The sequence below is a fragment of the Somniosus microcephalus genome, chromosome 12, assembly GCF_052327205.1.
Source record: "Somniosus microcephalus isolate GS21.2 chromosome 12, FLI_Smic_1.0, whole genome shotgun sequence".
NCBI classification, from domain to species: Eukaryota; Metazoa; Chordata; class Chondrichthyes; order Squaliformes; family Somniosidae; genus Somniosus; species Somniosus microcephalus.
In genome coordinates, this window is record NC_140998.1 from 70167242 (window position 1) to 70188585 (window position 21344).

The 21344-nt window shown below is 38.8% G+C and overlaps 1 protein-coding gene across 7 annotated transcripts in view; it reads left to right on the top strand.

The window, feature by feature from the left end:
* The window catches only part of klc1a (kinesin light chain 1a), a 131624-nt gene extending 110510 nt beyond the window's left edge, over positions 1-21114 (top strand). For 2 of the 7 annotated variants that reach the window (XM_086003063.1, XM_086003062.1), the window contains exons 15-16: positions 7802-7868; positions 18920-21114. In XM_086003063.1, the coding sequence (XP_085859189.1) occupies positions 7802-7868; positions 18920-19009 (157 nt within the window). In that variant the 3' untranslated portion in view covers positions 19010-21114. Of the gene's footprint in view, positions 1-2875; positions 5029-7461; positions 7547-7801; positions 7869-18919 lie in introns of those variants that run through there. The other 5 variants (XR_015080210.1, XR_015080211.1, XM_086003066.1 and 2 more) reach the window with 5 other exon arrangements.
* Positions 21115-21344: the final 230 nt, after the last annotated feature.

Here is a 21344-nt window from a genome sequence, read left to right on the forward strand (position 1 = left end):
GCCATCGGGAGGGCTGTGGGGCGGGGGGCCCGCCATCGGGAGGGCTGGGGGCGGGGGGCCCGCCATCGGGAGGGCTGGGGGCGGGGGGCCCGCCATCGGGAGGGCTGGGGGCGGGGGGCCCGCCATCGGGAGGGCTGGGGGCGGGGGGCCCGCCATCGGGAGGGCTGGGGGCGGGGGGCCCGCCATCGGGAGGGCGGGGGGCCCGCCATCGGGAGGGCTGTGGGGCGGGGGGCCCGCCATCGGGAGGGCTGTGGGGCGGGGGGCCCGCCATCGGGAGGGCTGGGGGCGGGGGGCCCGCCATCGGGAGGGCTGGGGGCGGGGGGCCTGCCATCGGGAGGGCTGGGGGCGGAGGGAGGAGGAGGTCCCCGATTGGGAGGGGGAGGGCTGGAGGTGGGAGAATGGAAATCAGGGGACTGGGGGAAGGAGGCTGATATTTGGGGAAATCATTTTTACAAAAGGAGCATTGTACATTTGATACTTATTGTAAATGTGAAAAAGTGGATTCATAAAATCTCCAGCTCTCTAGTTGAACTACCACCCCACCACTTCCCCCCCCCCCCCCCCCTCCAAATATAAGTGCCATCTGAGGATGCTGGGCAAGGAAAGTGCCTGTGATGCCTCTTACTCTTTGTTCGTAGGTTGTTCAACAGTAGTGGGCCTCATGGCCATGTCCAGCCCTGTCTGACATACTCGCATGTAAACTTCCCTAAGAGTTGCTGCGTAGTAATCAGGAGTGGGAGATCTCCATCTATGTTGATGGGGTGAGATGATGTAAGGTGGCAGGAGGCTTGTGTGGCGCATAAACACTGACGTAGACCTGTTGGACCGAATGTCCCGTTTCTGTGCTGTAAAATTCTATATAATCAATGTCATCTTTCGCAGCCAGAACACTAGTGCCAATTGTTGAATTTGGGAGTAGGGTGTGGGAAACACAGGAGAAGAAAATAATTGAATTTACATGTCTCTCTGGACTGCTTTCAGTCGTTGTAAAAAAATAAAAAATAAAAAATCTGTCGATTTGTTTGTTAATAACATGACATGGATGTCTGAGGTACAAGGCCACTGAGGTACAAGGCAAATGCCAAAGAGTCATGCGCTTTGAAGACATGAGGAAATGTTAACCTTGTCCAGTAAAAGCAACCAATAAAAATATACCAAAACAAATGTGTGATGCAATTGTTTGTGCAGCGAGGAACAAGAATGTTCTATTGACCAAATTATAAATTTTGGCTTTATTTATTTCTCAAATGAGGCTGCAAGAATGTAATAATACCAATGTAACTGTGATGAAGTCCACCAAATATGATTTTTTTTCTGGTCCCATAATTGTTAAATAACTTTTATTTTAAATGTGTCTTTAGCTCCAGGTAGTTAATTAATCGGGTATTATGATTTCTTATCAAACTTTTTATAAAAGTTCAAACTTCTCAAAGCAACCAATTCAGACAGGTTGGACAGTTTTGACAAAAGTTTACTAATTCACTAAGTGATGTAAGTTAAAAGGTCAGAGATAATCAAAGTGCCGTCTTCAAATAATTTGTTCTCTCCCTTCCTCTCCTGAAAGTGGTGATTGATGGTGGTGTGCGGTTCACGGGTACTGGCAGCCCTCTGGTAGCTTATCCAAGTAGTCTAATATTTATGCGTAATGCTAGGCAGTGAGTGTCAGCAGACTATTCAACAGTAAAAGACCTCATGATCGAGTCCTGTCCTGGTCTGACATCCACACGTGCAAGCTTCACAGAAAAAGTTCCCGCAAAGTGGTCAGGAGTAAGACTTTGTTCCCCTATCTCCCAGAATAGGAGAAAAATAGCCAAAATTGTTTCTTGTTTATTGCTAAGCAAATTTTGCCATAACAATAGCATCTTTTACATTTGTTTTGTCACGTGCACTGATGGAGTCATGTGTAAAAATTTAAAATATGTATGTGCCAAAAAGTGTAAAATGTTCTTAATCTCTGTGAAATTAGAATTTTGAACTTTTTTTCAATTATTGGAAAACTTGCCTGAATTTCATTACTGTCAAAATAATATACTTTATTAGCAAAGAGCAATAATGAGGTCCAAAAGTTTACAATGTACAGGAAACTTTGTGTTATCCGGAGGCTAAATGTCCGGCAAGCTCGAGCCACTGGCAAAAATCAGGAGCCGTTTTTTTTCTTTTCGTTGCTTTTTTCTCAACAGTCAAGCTCTGCAAGGTCTGCAGCTAAGCAACAGCTTCAGCTAGAGACGCTAGCCGACTGTTTAGAAGCTAAGCAACAGGGTTTGTTGATTCACACGGAGCTGAAAATCTCCGTATGTTTCAACATTAGCGCTGGAGTGTCCGGCAGTTTTGAGGGAACGGCAACAGCTCGGTCCCGGATAGCACAAAGTTTCCTGTAACTTTAATATTCACCTCAGGCCTGTGTATTTTTAATTCAGTACATCTGTATTTCAATGATGCGGAAAGGTTTGTACTCCCCGGGAATGGAATGAGCAGGTAGTTTCCTACCTAATACGTGCATGCTGGAGTGCTATTTGTTAGTAAAAGTTACTTGATCATCAGTAAGTTATTAGTAATATGGTCTTTGATTTATTTTATTAAATTGAGGGGGGAAATGAACACGGTTCTAGGCTGCTACATTCTGACTGTTCTATTGAGACTACTAGTTTGTTCAGCATCTTTGCAACAAGGCAATACGATATTTAAAAGCTTTTGCTTACTTGAGTTTTAATTTTGTATTTTGTTCAGTTTTTGCAATCTTGGCTTCTTTTCCATGAGTTGAGACATTTTGCCATTTTCTGCAGAGTTTAATTGCTTTTGTAAATGAGATCTCTTTATATAGTTTAATGCAGTATTTACACAGGTACTCCTCCAACAATACTTCATTCTGTCATAGAATAACCTCAACTATCCATGTCCCTTATGATGCATTCAGAAAAGAGCCTTAAAGTGAAGTTCCTTGGGCACAACTAGATGGATACACAGTACTACTGAACTGAACAATGCTGCAGTTAGCCAGCCTGCCTGCCTTCTCCCTATCTTTAAGATTACCCCATACTGGACCCAGAAAAATAATCTGGTATCTTCACCTCTGTATTCGTAACAGTTTTGTTTATCTCAGTTTTTGCCGTTCCTGGTCTAAATTTCTGGTAAAAAGGAACTTGTACTGTTTTTATGGTAAGGATAACTTAACATTCATTTGGTAAATTGACATTTATTGCACATAATAATTAGTAGAATGTCCTGGTTAAATATGGAATTAGTCTTGTATGAACAGAATGTGTTAACATCACTTGAATTAAACTTTGCTCACATACATATATTTTAGCTGAAAAATATTAAGCAACCAGCTAATAAAGAACCAAAATAGTGTCTGTTTACTGTGATACCCACTAAACCACCTCCATTGTAAATGAGGTGAACCATTTGCAAGCAGAGTAGTGGCACAATTAAGAGCAGGTTTATATTGTAGTGTGAATGCAGCTTTAGACATTATTTGACACACTAGAAGATCCCTGCTTTGTGTGACCAAGCAGAATTACATTTAGTGGATAAATAATTGCTTTCCTTCCATTACTCTTGCTTTGTCTAATTTATTTTCCAGCTGTTTAATTCTTTCCTTCTCCTCTCCCCACCCCTGCTCTCTTTCTCCGCCCCCTCCCCCCCGTGGCTTTATTCTCACTTAGTAATTGTTTTTATGGTGGGGCTGCTGCTGTACATAGGAACTAGGAGTTCTGTTCTATATCTTACTCAAAAGGTGGCAGATTGCTTAAATATGTAATATAGGAGTACTGACAAAGAACTCTCAATTATTATTTCTTATCTCCCTTTATATATTAGTAAAGGTATGACCTATTTAATTTGTAATGTAACCCCAGTTGATACTGATGGTTTGGAAGTGAGTTTATTTTACTCCTTATCCAATAAATGTATTGTTAAACACAGGACTATGACACATAGGTTTACTGTTGGTTTAGTGAGTAAATGCATCACATGGCATATCACTAAATTATACAGATTGAAAGGTTGAAGTTTGATCCCTCTTCTGTGCTGAGTTAGCTCAGTGAGGACAGCAGTTGCCTAAAATATTAATCTAATCTAATTTCCTCTTTTTTCCACATTCATTCACTCCTCGTCACTATAAAACAAGCAGACTATTAGGCCATGCCGCTTTCACTTTCTGATCATAGTACTACATAGAACTTATGACCAGAATTGGATTGAGTGGGTGAAATTGGAGTGTCCTGTTTCTTTCCTGTGATTGGGTAACCTCCTCAGATTAGATAAATAGACAATGAAGTTCATCCCTTATGACTGTCTGGTCTTGGCATTGTTGAGACCATGTAAGAAGACCAAACAATTTCAAATGCCTTGCCTACAGGAACACACACCCCTATTCCAATTTTCTCCTCTGCTTATATGATTCATGCTGGGTACAATTTCACAGGCTCAGGTAACCCTCCAGTGCTTTACCCAAATGATCATTTTTAATATGTGAAGTATTACAGTGATAGCAGTTGGCTATTTGGCTATGATGAGCATTACTATAACAACAACAAATATATCACCTTTAACGTAGTAAGCATTACAGCCATACCTAATCCTGTCTTCACTGAATGTCAATGCACACACCAGATGTCACTGGCTAGCAATCAAAGAGTAGCAACAGTGGCTGATTTCCTCTCTCTTCCCTCTCCCCCACAATTAAGATAAATTATATCAGCATAGACCAGGAATCAAAATTGAGACCTTCCTGGTCTTTGTGACTCAGTGCCACAATGTGCAGTGCCTTTATATCCTCTGAGATATTTTTGGGGGGTGGGGGGCATGTTATATTTTCATTTCTCCATGGCAAAATGTACTTTTTTCAAACGGTGCTGTATGTCTTCTATCATAAATATTTTATTACCAGTATGTTGTGTTGATGGGTTTAATGGAAAATCAACCTTAAATGTTTGAATAAAAAGTAACCCACTTATAATACTATTCATATGGAAATTGTATTTTCATCAAATGGATATATTAAATTGTGCAGAATCTTCACTCTAATTTGCATTTTGAATTGAAGTCTTTGTCCCAGTATTTAAATCTTTTATTGAGGTAGCTTTTGTTTAGGAAAGTAGTAGACATACCACTAAACTGCTTACTACACTTATTGGTTATGAAGCCATTAAATACTGGTATGTAAGAAATAATGGAGTTTTGCAAATGTCGCCAGCACCTCTGGCAATGTTTCATTATTAAGCTAATGGGGTAAGCATAGATCCTTTTAAGTGTCAGTTTTTATTGTTATGGCAATTTCTGCCCACCATGAGGTAGTTATTTTAGTTTTTATTGAAGAAGCATTTCTGCTAGGTAACTGAAATTACAGTGAATAAAAACATACATACAAGTATTCAAAAAGACAGACAGAAAAAGACTGCTGGTTGATCAAGTCTGTCCCATTCAGTTATGTTGCAACTAAGCAACATGACTTCCCAACACTCTCCACACACCAGCAGCCATGTAATCTCCTGGGAGAGGCAAAATAAAAACAGATTAAAGAAAATACCCTAGGCCAGTTTGGGGTGGAAAAAGAATTCTGGGAAATTCCTCCCCTACCCGAAGGCGATCAAAAACGAGTTTCAGGAGATAACTATGATCACAAGGTACATTATCCAACATCCCACCTACCTTTTGTACACAGTGATGTCCGCCTCCTCCAGGAACTTGTCCAACTCCTTTTTGAACATTTTCAGCAAATACGCATCCACTGCACGTGGTGGCAACCTGTTCCAAAGATCAGTAATCCTCCGGAAAAAGAAAAGCTTCCTGACATCTAACCTCATTACCCTAACTTATCCAATTCAAATGTTCTGTACACAGTCGAGTCCTTTCATCATTTTAAATACCTAAATCAAGTCTTCTCGAAGTCTGACTAAAGGCAGACTGAATGCTTCCTTTTTGAGGGGTTGCTGAGATCTTAACTCCGCTAGTATCTATAGGCTATTTGCTGTTGAGATTCATCATTTAAATGAAATAATCTGTAAATGGTATAAATCCAGTAGACGTATCTTACTGCATGCAAGATATCCATGAGATCCTGTTTTCTAATATATTTTAAAAAGCCAAATATTACCTTTAAAATAAACTTAACATGTGGTATATATGGTTTACTGGTAGAGTTGCAATAATACTAGCTGAGGGGTTACTGCACCTTCTAAGTAAAAACCTAAATTGTTGACCCAACTTGGCTACTGGTTCCCAAGGAAACCTAGAAACAAAGGGAATTAATCACTCACAATGTAGGGAAGTTTTAAGTAGATTTATATTGTTAAGATAGAAAGAAGAATTTGGTTTAAACCACACTCTGAAATAACTGATTTTTTTCTTAAAACAAAATTGGAATTTGATTCCTAAATACAAAGTATCATTTGTAAAATATATATGTATATATAAGATGTGTACATACATAGAGTTTTAACACATTTGATTTGGTTTTTGAATTAAAATCCTTAAGAGTCCAACAAAAAGTATTTCACAACCTGAGTTCACCATATTTGTATTCAGCATTCACTGAAAACCTTAATGCATTGTTATGTATTCTATGATTTATTTTAAACAAGCTTCAAATCCAGAGTAGCCTGCCAATCAAACTGGTTTGCTTCAGTTGGGTGAGTTTTTTTTAAGTTCACAGTCAGACTGCAAGGTACATCAGGTTAGAACCAAATTGTTTCATTGGGATAGAAAGTGGAAACAAAATAATTGTTTTGTTTGAAGCACCTTTCCAATCTTCTAGATCATGGGATGTTAATAGTCTATGGCTCTGACTCTATTGCTGTCTCAGGGGAAACTTGAAATATTTTGAAGCAAAGAAATGTTGCCAAAGTATGTGTAAATGCCTGAACAAGGCTCAGGAGAAAACATTTTGATGCTAAACAAAGAGATCTCGTCATTTCAATGTAGAGTTCTGAATAGTAGTGTGATGCACTTGTGACTGGTGCGGAGGAAGAGTCTGTTGAACTCTAAATGCATCGAGGATAATCAGGATTGCACTGACTGGATCTTTGGATGTTAGTCTGCTAGAGCAAGTTTGGATAAAGGTTTTCAACATTCCAATCTTGCTTGATTGATGCAACGCTGCCTGAGCAAATCTTTCTAACACTTTTTTCGGCTTGACCTTTTTCTCACACTTGTTTTTCTTTTGTGATCCATGTCATTCATTTTAGCTGCAAAACATATTTAAACTTCATGGTTCAGAGAGAAGAGAAAACAAAAGAGAACAATGGTTAAATCAACCTACTAAATTTAAGTCAATTTAGTGCTCTCTAGAGAAAATGGTAATTATTACTGGTAAATAGAACAGTTTTAGAAAACCTTTTATTCACAAAGCATAGTCAATGATTTTAACATTAAAATTTAGAAATTACTCTTTAGATGAATTTCAGATTACATTTGCTTTCACTTAAGAATGGTATTAATGTCTGTCACACATCATGATAGGAATACAGCAGTTAATTTACACTGACCCAAAGAAAATTGATTCCACTTTGAAAATTCAAGTAGAAACTGATCGTATCACACATAAGTGAGTATGAAAATAATAAGTGATTAAAAACCAAATTATTTTAGCATATTGTTTATAAGTGACTTCTTCCTTCATGTGTGAAGAATAATGTGTGATATCTGTGACTTCAAGATCTACCAGGAAACACGTTTTATTTGTTGGGTGAGGATAGAATAAATTACTGTACTTCAAAATCTGTTGTGCTTTGTCACCTTGAGCATTAGTTTGCAGTAATTTTGATTGGTTTATCCTTGCATGTCACTGTCATGGTTGCAGCATGAAGCGTGCCAGCTCTTTGAATGTACTTAACACAGGTGGCAAGGCTACTGAAGATCCTTTTCAAGTAAGCCCTATGCATTTTTACCAGTCAATATCAGTGGCAGTGTCTGGGCTGAAGATTCCTAAAAACAGACATGTTTTACATTTCTGTTATTTATTAAAAAGATTTTTATTTATGTTAACTACTTGCACTTAGACATTTCTCAATGGCATATATACATTTCTTGCTGTCTTTTTCACTATCATCATCTTGCAAGGATTTTTTCTGCCAGAATTAAGTCCGTGTTTTAAAATGCCTTTGTGTCTCACATTGAATTACCTCTGGCTTCAGATAAGACACTGCTGCTCCTATCTAAATTTCCCCCCCCTTGTTTTTGTGTCTTAACCCTGTTACATATTGTAAGGAATGCTGCAGTCACTACAGAGTTCAGCATGTGTTAACAGTAGATTCTTACTGACTTCCTACTATGGCAAACAAATTCAGGAATTTCCAGCTTGAATTAGCTGGAGAGTTTCTCTCATGGAGAAATGTTTCAAACCTTTGCATCTCTAACACACTATTTATTGGAGAAGGGCATGGATTTAATCCCGAGTGCTTTCAACCTATCTTGACTTCAGCATTCTGTACTGTGTAACATTTATTGAAACTAACAATTCTTAAATAAGTTCAATAAATGCTTTATATATAGATGTACATTTTACTAATTGCCAGCTAACCTGTGGGATAATTTAAAAAGGAATGCTTCTTACTAACTGGAATGTTTTGCCTTTTGCTTACAATTTAATCCACAGAAAATAATTAGTAACATGGAGGTACAAACTGGTCTTTTTAAACCTTTTGTGTATTACCATGTATATTCATGTGCTGGCGTGGGCATAAACGTCTCCCTAGGAATTTCTTACTGTCTACTAACTTTCCTTCCTGCTTTAAAGGGCGAATCTTGCATCTCACCAGTATTGAATCAATAGCATATAATCTACTGCATTTTTCCCATGTTTCTTTTTTGAAAAAGATTAGTTAACTATTTCTTGTTGGGTAACACCAAAACAAAGATGCAGTGTTAGTGCTATCTGTGTTGCACAGTCTACAGTATCCTAAGATATTTTATCTTAAAAATGTGGTAGCTGGCTCCATTGTTAAGAATGAAGTTAATAATTCAGAGCAAAGGATCTAATTAATACAGTGGCTGGTTACTTTTAGCCAGAGCATATAGAATAGATATTGTGATTTGAACAATAATTCACACTTACTATTTAACCCACAGAAAATAATTAGTAACATGGAGGTACATACTGGTCTTTTTAAACCTTTGTGTATTAACATGTACTGGTGTGGGCATAAACTTCTCCAAAGGAATTTCTAACTGTCTACTAACTTTCCTTCCTGCTTTAAAGGGCAAATCTTTATTATTCGAATAAATTTTATCTTTTTACAAAAATAAGTTGAAGTCCTTCCTCTGGCCTGTGTGGGTTACCTTTCAAATATTTAATGGGGCCTTGGCTTTATACTATATTTATAAATGACTTAGATGAAGGAATAGGGAGCCATATATCCAAGCTTGCTAATGACACCAAGTTAGGTAGCACAGTAAATAGTGTAGATGGGAACAAAATGTTGCAAAGGGACATTGATAGATTAAGTGAGTGGGCAAAACTGGTAGATTGAGTTCAATGTGGGGAAGTGTCAGATCATCCACTTTGGACCCAAGAAAGATAGATCAGAGTATTTTCTAAATGGTGAAAAGCAAGGAACTGTGGAGGAGCATAAAGATTTAAGGGTGCAAGTACAGAACTCACTAAAAGCTAGTAGACAGGTACAAAAATAATTTAAAAGGCTAATGGAATGTCGGCCTTTATTTCAAGGAGGTGGAAGTTATGTTAGTTATATAAAGCTCTTCATTTAGAGTACTGCCTTGGAAGGGATGCAGTGCTGATTCACCAGAATGATACCGGGGCTAAAAGGGTTAAATTATGACAATAGATTGCATAGACTAGGCTTGTATTCCCTTGAGAATAGAAGATTAAGAGGTGATCTAATTGATGTGTTTCAGATGATTAAAGGAGTTGATAGGGTAGATAGAAACTGTTACCTCTGGTGGGGGAAGTCCACAACAAGGGGGCATAACAAAGTTAGAGCTAGGTCGTTCAGGGGTGATGTCAGGATGCACTTCTTCACACAAAGGGTAGTGGAAATCTTGAACTCTCGCCCCAAAAAGCTGTTGAGGCTAGGTCAATTGGAAATTTCAAAACTCAGTTTGCTAGATTTTTTGTTAGGCAAGGGTATTGAGGGTTTCGGAACCAAGGTGGGTAGATAGAGTTAAGATACAGATCAGCCACGATCTAATTGAATGGCGGAAAAGGCGCAAGGGCTGAATGGCCTACTCCTGTTCGTATGTTCCTATTAAATATCCATCTAAATCATAGAGTACAATCCAGTTTGTGACATCATCTCTACAGTGACATGGAATTTCTCTCTGAACTCTCTAGTATTCTTATATTTGGTGCAAAATAAAAATAAGACCATGTGATCATTTACTGACGTCGATTTCTTGCTATTGAGTAAAGTGCTGGTGTTTGCCGTTTGTGAGAGAAAACTATCAGTGTGGCAGCTGGACTTTTGAAGGTTGTATATGATTTTTTTTCTAAGGAATATCTATTGTAAAAAGTTACTGAAAATATCAGTTAATTTCTGTTTAGAAAAACATCATTTATGGTTAGTTCCTTTTGAGATCGTTCTGACAATCTCAAGAAGTTGAGTGCCGTACAAAACTCTAAATAGGTCTAAGCGTTGGATGACATTGATCTGAGGTATAGCGGCATCCTGTTCTCGGGAGATTGGGTACAAAGAAGGAAAATCGTAAAATTTTACAGCCAATATGGAGGCCAAGGAGGAGGGGAAGATCCACCCCTAGCCAAAAAGTGAGTAAAAGACCAGCAGGGCACATCACCAGGGTGACGACAGTTACCCGGATAAAAGTTCTGCACAAGAATGCACCTAGCATAAAAAAGACAAGTGAATTGGAAGCACAAATTTAGTTTAAAGGGTATGATGTAGCCATTGCAGAGACCTGGCTACAACCTGAGCATAACTGGGAGCTAAATATTCCAGGCTGTAGGATCTTTCAAAAGGACTGGGAAATTGGGAACGGAAAGGGAGTAGAAATATTGATAGAGGGCAGAATTACCGCAGTAGAAAAGGGATTTCAGTAAGGATGATTGGGTAGTGGAAACTATGGGTAGATGTACAAACAGCAAAGCATGCAAGACTCTGCTAGGAATTGTCTACAGACCTCCTGATAGTAGTAGTGCAGTGAGGGGATTTATAAAGAGAGAGCAGGAAAGCCTGTAGCAAAAACAAAGTGGTTATAATGGGAGATTTTAATTTTCACATTGACTGGGAGAAGCAGAACAACTCGAGTAGTAAAGGCAATGAATTTCTAGAACGTATTCGGGACAGTTTTCTAGAACAATATATTTTAGAATCAAGGAGGGAACAGGCCATACTGGATTTACTGATGAATAGCAAACCAGAAATAGTTAATCTAATAGTAAGGGGACATCTTGCAAATAGTAACCATAATATGATTTAATTTAATATTAGGCTTGAGAGGAAGAAGGGAGAGTCAAAAAACAAGGTTATAAATTTAAGTAAGGCAAACTTTGAAGGGATGAGAAATAAACTGACCACAGTAAACTGGGCTGAACTATTGATGGGTAAACCTACAAACGCTGAGAAGTATTCAAAAACGTATTTGGTATAATACAAAATTAGTACATACCCTTATAAGGAAAAGGCTCCACTTCAGGCAACCATGGTCAACAAATGAGGAGACAGTATCAAGCTAAAAGAAAAGGCTTGCACAAATGCAACGAAAAATGGAAATCCAACAGAATGAGTGAGCCATAAAAAGCAATAAAGGGATACAAAGAAATGAATTAGAAGTACAAAAAGGAACGAAAAGAAAACTTACATGGGATATCAAAGCTAACCGCTAAAGTTGTTATAAATATATTAAGAGAAGGGGAGCTGTAAAGGGAACGGCATAGATACATAGAAGATATGAGCAGGAGTAGGCCATTCGGCCCCTCGAGCCTGCTCCACCATTCAATGCGCTCATGGCTGATCATCCAAATTCAGTACCCTGTCCCTGCTTTCTCCCCATATCCCTTGATCCCTTTAGCTTTAAGAAATATATCCAACTCCTTCTTGAATATATTTAATGAATTGGCCTCTACTGCCTTCTGTGGTAGAGAATTCCACAGGTTCACCACTCTCTGGGTGAAGAAATTCCTCCTCATTTCTGTCCTAAATGGCTTACCCCTTATCCTTAGATTGTGACCCCTGGTTCTGGATTTCCCGACCATCGGGAACATCCTTCCTGCATCTAGTCTGTCCAGTCCTGTCAGAATTTTATAAGTTTCAATGAGATCCCCTCTCATTCTTCTAAACTCCAGCGAGTAGAAGCCCAATCAACCCAATCTCTCCTCATACGTCATTCCTGCCATCCCAGGTATCAGCCTGGTGAATCTTCACTGAACTCCCTCCATGGCAAGAACAGCCTTCCTCGGATAAGGCGACCAAAACTGCACACTACTTGATGTGGTCTCACCAAGGCCCTGTGCAACTGCAGCAAGACATCCTTGTTCCTGTACTCAAACCCTCTCGCTACGAAGGCCAACATACCATTTGCCTTCTTAACCGCCTGCTGCACCTGCATGCTTACCTTCAGCGACTGGTGCACAAGGACACCCAGATCTCGTTGCACTTCCCCTTCTCCCAATCTATTGCCATTCAGATAATCTGCCTTCCTGTTTTTGACACCAAAGTGGATAACCTCGCATTTATCCACGTTATATTGCATCTGCCATGTTTCTGCCCAATCACCCAACCTGTCCAAATCAAACTGGAGTTTCTCGGCATCCTCCTCACAGCACACACGCCCACCCAGCTTTGTGTCATTTGCAAATTTGGAGATATTACATCTAGTTCCCTTGTCTAGATCATTAATATATATTGTGAATAGCTGGGGTCCAAGGACCGATCCCTGCGATACCCCACTAGTCACTGCCTGCCACTCGGAAAAAGACCCGTTTATTCCAACTCTTTGCTTTCTGTCTGCCAACCAGTTCTCTATCCACGTCAATACCTTGCCCCCAAACCCATGTGCCTTAACTTTACACGCTAATCTCTTATGCGGGACCTTATTGAAAGTCCAAATACACCACATCCACTGGTTCTCCCTTATCTATTTTACTAGTTACATCCTCAAAAATTTCAGATGATTAGTCAAGCACAATTTACCTTTTGTAAATCCATGTTGACTTTGTCCGAAAGACAACGGATAATAAGAAAAATGAAGACTTGTTAAATGAGTATTTTGTATTCATTTTCACAGTGGAGGAGGACGACAAACTATTAGTGGTACATGGGAACCTAAAGATAAGTCATGGGGAGAAACTTGGTGGATTTAATATAATTTTTTTTTTAATGGTAATAGAGAAAGTAATGGGACTTAATATATGCAAATCCCCAGGACCTGATGGTTTCTATCCCAGGGTATTAAAAGAAATAGGTAAGTAAATTGCATTAGTCACTTTTCCAAAGCTCTCTAGATTCAGGAATTGTGCCCTTAGATTGGAAAATTGCAAATGTATCTCCATTACAAAGAAGGGAGGGAGATAGAAACCAGGGTAACTACCAACCTATCCGTTTAATATCAATTGTGGGAAGTTAATAAAATCAATCATAAGTGACTGAGCACTAGGACAGGTATCAGTTGATCAAAGAGAGTGAGCATTGATTCATGAAGGGTAGGTCATGTCTGACTAATCTTGCATTTTTGAGGTGGTGACTGGCATGGTGGATAAGGGAGTATCTGGATAATGTCTATATGGGCTTCCAGAAGGCATTTGATAAGGATTCTCACAAGAAATTATTAGCAAAAATCAGAGTACATGGAATTGGAGCTAACTTTGTGACATGGGTTGGTAATTGGTTGGGAAGTAGGTTACAGAAAGTAGGGATAAAGGGTTCGTTCTCTGATTGGCGGAATGTTGACAAGTGCTGTTCCCCACAGATCTGTACTGAGTCCTCCGCTTTTCACCATTTTTAATGACTTGGATAAAGGAATAGAGTTTGTATATCCAAGTTTGCATTGATAGTTTGGTAGCACAGTTTCTCTAGTCTCTCCTCAACATTAAAACCTCTCATCCTTGTTATCTTGATGCTCTCCTGTACTTGTTCCATGGTCTTGACATCCTTCCTAAAGAAAGGCGCCCAAATCTGGAAACAGTAACCATATACCACATATATAATCGCATACAACATATATATTTGTTGGCTGTTCTCGCATCTCTCAATTTTCTGCCATTTCCCCCCCCCCATCCCCTCTACTTTCCTTAAGGTTTTCTGAGGTATGGTGCCTCACCATTCATGTGTAAGCTTAGACATTGGGACCCCAATATTTACGGGGGGGGGGGGGTGTAAAACCAGGAAATCCCGGGAACGCGAAGGTCCTGCTAAATTTAACGGATTGGGAGGGAGGAAGGGATCACAGGTCGAAGGGGGTAGGTGGGGTCAGACCAGCTATGGGGGGGGGGGGGGGTTGGACCGGCAATCGGAAGGGAGGGAAAGATCACGACCCACGATTTGCAGAAAGTTTGCTTTGGGGGTTGGGTGGGGAGGGGGAGCACTCCTGCTCCTCCTGGCTCACAAGCAGTGCTGGAAAAGCACTTGCCTTCTGCAGCCGTCTGCTTCCGTCTCTCTTTCATTGCTGGGTTTCCCGAGCCCATGGAACCTGGCCAGCCAGCGTTAAATTTAAATAAGGCTCCCAACTGCACTGTGGGAGTCAGATTTAACTATTGTAAAGAAGTGTTCCGCCTCTCGAGAGTGAACATAGACACAGCACGCAACCGACGCCGTAAAAATGGCAGCAGGTGTCTCGCGGTGGGGTGGGTTCGCATTTTGCAATTTTTTAACATCCCCTCGGGGGGGGGGGGGGAGAGAGAGTTAATGGGTGTCAGCAGGTTATTCAGACACATGAAGGACATTTCAGCCAAGAACAATTCTGTTCTCATCTGATAACATAACAAAAACAGATTATCTGGTCATCATCACATTGCTGTTTGTGGGACTTTGCTGTTTGTGGGACTTTGCTGTGCGCAAATTGGCTGTCGTGTTTCCCACATTACAACAGTGACTCCACTTCAAAAGTAAAGCGCTTTGAGACATCCGGTGGTCGTGAAAGGCGCTATATAAATGCAAGTCTTTTTTTTTAATATCCACACATTTTGCAGATTGTTTTTCCAGAAAGACTTTGGGGGGGGGTTTCAGGTATGCATTTTTAAAAGTGGGAGGACAATTTGATAAAGCTGCTTTTAAAAGAGGAGCTATATGAGATACAAGGTTTTATGAGGGATAGAGTACAAAAGTGATCATGCAAAGCCAGTATAAATCATTGGTTAGGCTGCAATTCAAAAATTGTCTGGTTTTGGGCACCTTTCTTTAGGAAGGATGACAAGGCCATGGAAAGAGTACAGGCATAATAGATTCACCAAGATAATCAGGATGGCAGGCTTTGGTTATGGAGTGATGAGAAATTGGGGCATTTTTTTTGAAAGTCAGGAGATTTAATAGAGGTGTTCAAAATTCAGGGTTTTTGAAAAGGTAAATAGGGAATAACTATTTCCACTGGTTGACGAGTTGATAAAGAACTTACATATATATCGTATTTCATGACCTGAAGACCCCTCCCCCACTACACGTCCAATGAAGTGTAGTTATTGTTTTAATATAGGGAACTGCGGCAGCCAATTTGCACACAGCAAGGTCCCACAAACAGCAATGAGATAAATGACTAGATAATCTGTTTTTGATAGTGTTGGTTGAGAGATCTTTTACATCTACCTAAGAGTGCATATGGGGCCTTGGTTTAACACCCTGTGCAAAAGATTGTCACTCTGATAGTGCAGCCACTCCCAGGGTACTGCGCTGAAGTGATAGCCTAGATTATGTGTTCAAGTCACTGGAATTATGGGGAAAGTGGCAGTATGGATACAAAATTGACTCAGTGGCAGGAAGCAAAGGGTAGTGGTGGATGGATGTTTTTCAGACTGGGAGGTGGTTTGCAGTGGTGTTCCTCAAGGGTCAGTTTTGGGTCCATTACTCTTTGCAATTTTTATAAACAACCTAAACTCGGGTGTAGGGAGCAGCATTATAAAGTGTGCAGATGATACAAAACTTGGCAAAGTAGTAGATCATGATGAGGATAGTTATAGGTGACAGGATGGTGAGATGGGCAGAAGCATGGCAAATGGAGTTCAGTGTGGAGAAGTGTGAAGTGATTCACTTTGGGAGGACTAATCTGGAATGACGGTATACTATAAATGGCACGTTTTTGAACTGTGTAGACAAGCAGAGAGATCTTGGTGTCCATGTATATTAGGGTGACCATCCGTCCACGTATTCAGGGGACAGTCTCCGGATGAGGGACTGTCCCCAGGCAAACAATGTCTCCGGAAGAGTCCTTGATTCAGAAAACTCAGCTCCGAATACGCGCAGGTTCAAATCAGGAGTCACATGACCCCAAGCTGCCCTGCAGTTGGTCAATAAAGTGGGTGGGCAGGTTCCGTTAGGTGGGAGGGATGTTGGTCGATCTGTTTACAACCAGTAGAAGGGGTGGACTCAATGAGGGACTTTAATTTATGTGGAGATTGCACTCTGGCCGTAGTATGCATGCTTCCCCCTCTTTCCTCCCCCCCCCCCCCCCCCACACCCACTGAATCCCCATAGTCCTGTGAAATTCGGTTGAAGAGAAATTGGCCCTGGAGCCAAAATGTCCAAGTAACAGGGGCCATTGGTAACCAATCTAATGAGCAGCGGCTGGAGCCGAGCCGTGTGGATGTCCTGGGAGCCGGATCAGAGCGCACTCCACGGCCTCGGATGGTGTGGATGAGTGTCAGGTTATGAGAAGGGGGAGGAGCCGGTGATTACAGCCAGAAGTTTTTGCTGTGAACAGCGGCCACATTATTCAGGCGGAGACTTCTCCCGCTGCTTTTTGCAGATTCAGTTTGCATCAAAATAACTAATTTTTGCCGAGCTACGCTGCGCAACCTACATTTTCCGTCCTGGCTACTTTGCTGTATTCCCACCCTGTGTCTCCCCGGATTTGGTTTAGAAAATATGGTCACCCTTATACAAATCCTTAAAGGTGGTAGGGCAAGTTGATAAGGTGGTCAAAAAAACATATGGGTTACTTGGTTTTATAAATTGAGGGATGGGATATAAAAGCAAAGAGATAATGCTAGAACTTTATAAATCACTGGTTAGGCCTCAGATCAAGTATTGTGGACAATTCTGGGCGATAAGGATCAGACTGATTTTTTTCCTTCTTCGTAGCCCAGGGGCATAGAACTGTTGTGCCCAAACTGTTGTCACAGCTGAGATCAGCTATACCATGTTTTAATAACTAGTAATTCATATGTCACATTGTGTAAAATGTTCATTCTAAAATGACTGAACTTGTATTGAAAAGCTTACCTGAATGACGAAAGTGGAAATAGTGGGTGAGATAAACCATTTAGAACTGTTACTCCTGACTGGTAAGTTGCTGTATTTAGACCTTAGGACTTTGTTTAAACCTTAACATTTATCAATAGAATCCAAGATAGTTTTTGATAACCAGAGCAAAGCATTCTAACAAATGAAAGTTATCAAGGAAATTTTGGTGATGATGTTGATCTCATTAATGGTGATGCTTGGACAAGTTATTGAACCCAATGTATAAGGGAGCTGAATTAATATAAACAGTTGGAATGAAAATTCAGATACTTCATGGTCTGGACCATATTTCTCCACCGGAAAGCTCAGAAATAATGGACACTTAATATACGAGTAACATCATGAATATTTGAGTAACCTAATATTTTCATTTTTGTCCTGTTAATGTGCGACCAGTGAATTTAATGCATCGTTACTGTTTCCACAAATACAAATGATGGAAGTTTTGTCCTTGTATGTACTTGATTTGTGTCTTTCCACATTGAGGATTAATACCTTGTTTTAATGATACATTCCTATAGCCATTAAAATACAGTAAGGTATTAATCTATCTGATTGAGAAATGTGAAACAACAAATCAAGTATGTGTTTGCTTTATTCTCTTACTGCTATAATTCCAAAAAGTTTTAGCTTTGGAGGATATCTTAAAGTTCTGGAACTCATCTCCAAGGTTGAGACAAGACAGGATTGAAACTATCTGCAGAACTAGGCAACCTAATTAAATTGGGACAGTGGAGAGGTATGGTCTGGATAGTTAGCTCCTTCAAACCAGTTCTTTGCTCTTTTTCTCCCCTCCCCACTCACCCCATTCCAGGTACCATTAGCATTTGCTCTTTAAAAAGAAAATATTAATGAATTTGACAGTGTTAATGTTGATCACAATTCTTTGTTACATTTGATTTGCTGTATGAGTAGATATTCCACAGGTTACTAAGCAATTAGTATTGTTGGGTTACACTATGTGCTTGGATAACATTTTGTGTAATTATTGGTATCCTTTGTGATGAAATGTTTAATTGCACAATATTGATTTTTTTTGGTTGCACAGCCTTATTCACACTTGTGTTCTCAATCTTGTTTCCCAGATTTTTCCACTGTTGGGTTCAGAGTACCATTTTGCATTTGTAGTATATTCTACATTAACGATGTGTAAAATGGTGTTAACAGTTGAAACTGTTACAATAGTTAACATTTTTAATTATTTAAAAAAATGCACCATTGTCTATTTTCAAGCTTGAAAATAGGGAAATTAATTGTGCAGTTATGACTGAAATCCTAAGAGACTTCATATAATTTGTAATTTAAAATAGACAAAGAATTACAAAAAAGCATATTGTAAGAAAATCCTTACAAATGCTTTTAAGATTGATTTCATTTTGCTACACAAAACACTGATGCAAATATCCTTTCATACCACCAGCTCTAATCATTTGGAAAATATTGACAATCTTTAACCAGCAAAATAAGATTGTACAATAAACCCATGAATATTATGCTTTTTAATGTTTTACAAAAGCTTACTTGTGAATTTTTTCTTGCTCTTTTGCAAACTGCAGCAACGAAATAATCGTCTGACAGAATCCAGAAGTCTGAGTGTCAGTCATAACGACCTAATGCACTGTGGATCACAAATTGGCATGAACTAGACCTTCCATGTGAAAGAAACAAGAGATCCTCATTGCTACAATTTCTTATCACTTCTTTTCAATATTAAGGTCTTGGAATATTATCCTGTATAAATGACTCACAGTAAACTTCAGATATTGTATCAGAACACAAACTGTATCTTCCAATATAGTGAATTCTTTATATTTCATTGATACAATATGTGAGTTACTACAATGCCGATGGCATCAAGGAGAATTTGTTTTAAAGAACAAAATAAAAATGCCACAGCTGAGCTGGTTTTAGATATGTGGGTAGAAACTACTTTTTTGAGATCTTTTAGATTGAGTTAATTTGTACAGCTAAGTTTGTCCTTATTTGTTATTTTAAAATAGGGTCTCATGTAAACCACTTATGAGCTATGTCCAATGAAGGCCACTTTACCTTTTAACAACTGATGCGGCTTACTCATGCCAGATATCCAAATATTTGTCATTACATAATTGAGTAGCCTAGTATATCAGATATTGTAATATAAAGGTTAATTGATTATTAATAAACCATTAATATTAACAAAAAGAAAAATAATTGAGGTACTTGTACAACCTCACTTCTCTCTGATAGATGATACATGGTTGACTATACTATGAACTTGCACTATATATCCCTAGAATCAGATAGAAACAAAAGATGCTGCTAATGTGTGTGGAGGTCACTTTTATTACAAAATTGCTTTTATAATACCTCACAATCAGCTGTCTGACATCGAGAACTTTACAAAACCAATAATTGAACAACAAATCAAACCAAACTCAATGTTCTAGTTAGTAAATAAGATTCAGATTGAAAATTGCAGATAAAAGTTATGTTTGAATGCTACTTGGACTAAAATAAAATTTAAGTAGCGTATAACTGAATAGAACGGGACCCCTATATAGCTCTTCATTTAAAATGGCATACTATTAAAAGAACAAAACATGATACATATTTGAAATTACTGATGTATATACAGGCATGTAAATTCGGTGGTGACCAGTGAGACTGCAGGAGCTGATGAGATTACACAAACAATATATATTTTTAAATTTGGAAATTGAGGGCCTTTATAGTTAACTTCATCCATCATTGCCTCATTATCTTGCACTTGTGTACATATTTAGCCTGTATCCTGTGTAATCATTTCATGTTCTGTTTAGGCAGTACCTGGAGTACTACTTGTCTGCTTACAAATGTGATTTTATAGCGTGTTTTATCCCTTTTTAGTTTTATATTTGTATATTAACAGAAATGTATTTGCACATATTAAAAACAAGGAACGATAAAAAGTAGGACTGCAAATGAAGATTGAAATCATGACAGTTTATAAAAATAGAAGTCATAGTAGTCTTTAGGTATGTAGATTCTCAATTCCATTAAAAGGTTTACATGTGGTTCTACAAGCACTTGAGTTTTTAATATAACAATGATTGACAGTTGTTAAAGATGTCACAAGTCAAATTCTGACTATATTAGTTACTAGATTCTGTGCATTTAGCAGAAAAAATGTAAAAAAAAGTTGGTTAAGGCTACTAAAATTAAAACCAGTTGTAGCTGCACAAAAGTTATTTCATTAAAAAGCTGCAGATTAACACATTTATGCTTTTATTCCAAGTTGCAGCCTCTAATCCAGAAATTAAATCAGTTCCACCTCAAGATAATGTAATAAAATTAAAATTTAACCATGCATGAATGCTGTGATCTTATTACAAGACCAATCTGAGGACAGTGATTTCTGTAGGTGGTGGATTTTAGTGTCAGAAGAGAGATTGTTTAATAAGCTTAGCTGATGAGTTTGCATCCAGTTAACAGATGTTTAGTTGTGTATTGCACTTTCACTAGGACTAGCCTGTGTAGCCATGACATTGCCTGTAATATTTTGATACGACTCGCCTGGAAAAGTGTAGGTATTTAAAGCGCTGCCAGTAAGCAGGTGATGTCGTTCAGATAAGAATATACTGTATTATTGTCATGATTTTTCTTAGAACTGAAGACCTGTACATTGGTATGTTATATTTGACCTATGTTACAATATTTATGTTCAAAATGTATGAAACTTACATTTTTTGTGAAATGAGTAGTAAGAAATAAAAGCAATTTAAAAAAAAAAGTGGTTCTTTATATAAAATGTATGTACAAATTGTTACTGAAAGCAAACTGTTAGAAGATGGTAGGTCATTTTATTTGAACTTTCTTTGTGGCTATATATTACATGGTAGTCATCCTAATGGGTGTACCTGTAACATTCCACCCGTGCTCTACTTGTATCACATTTGGCCCTCGGACTTCAGTATACCATGCATTTAAACCATATTCCCTCATTCCTATTATGATTGGAGC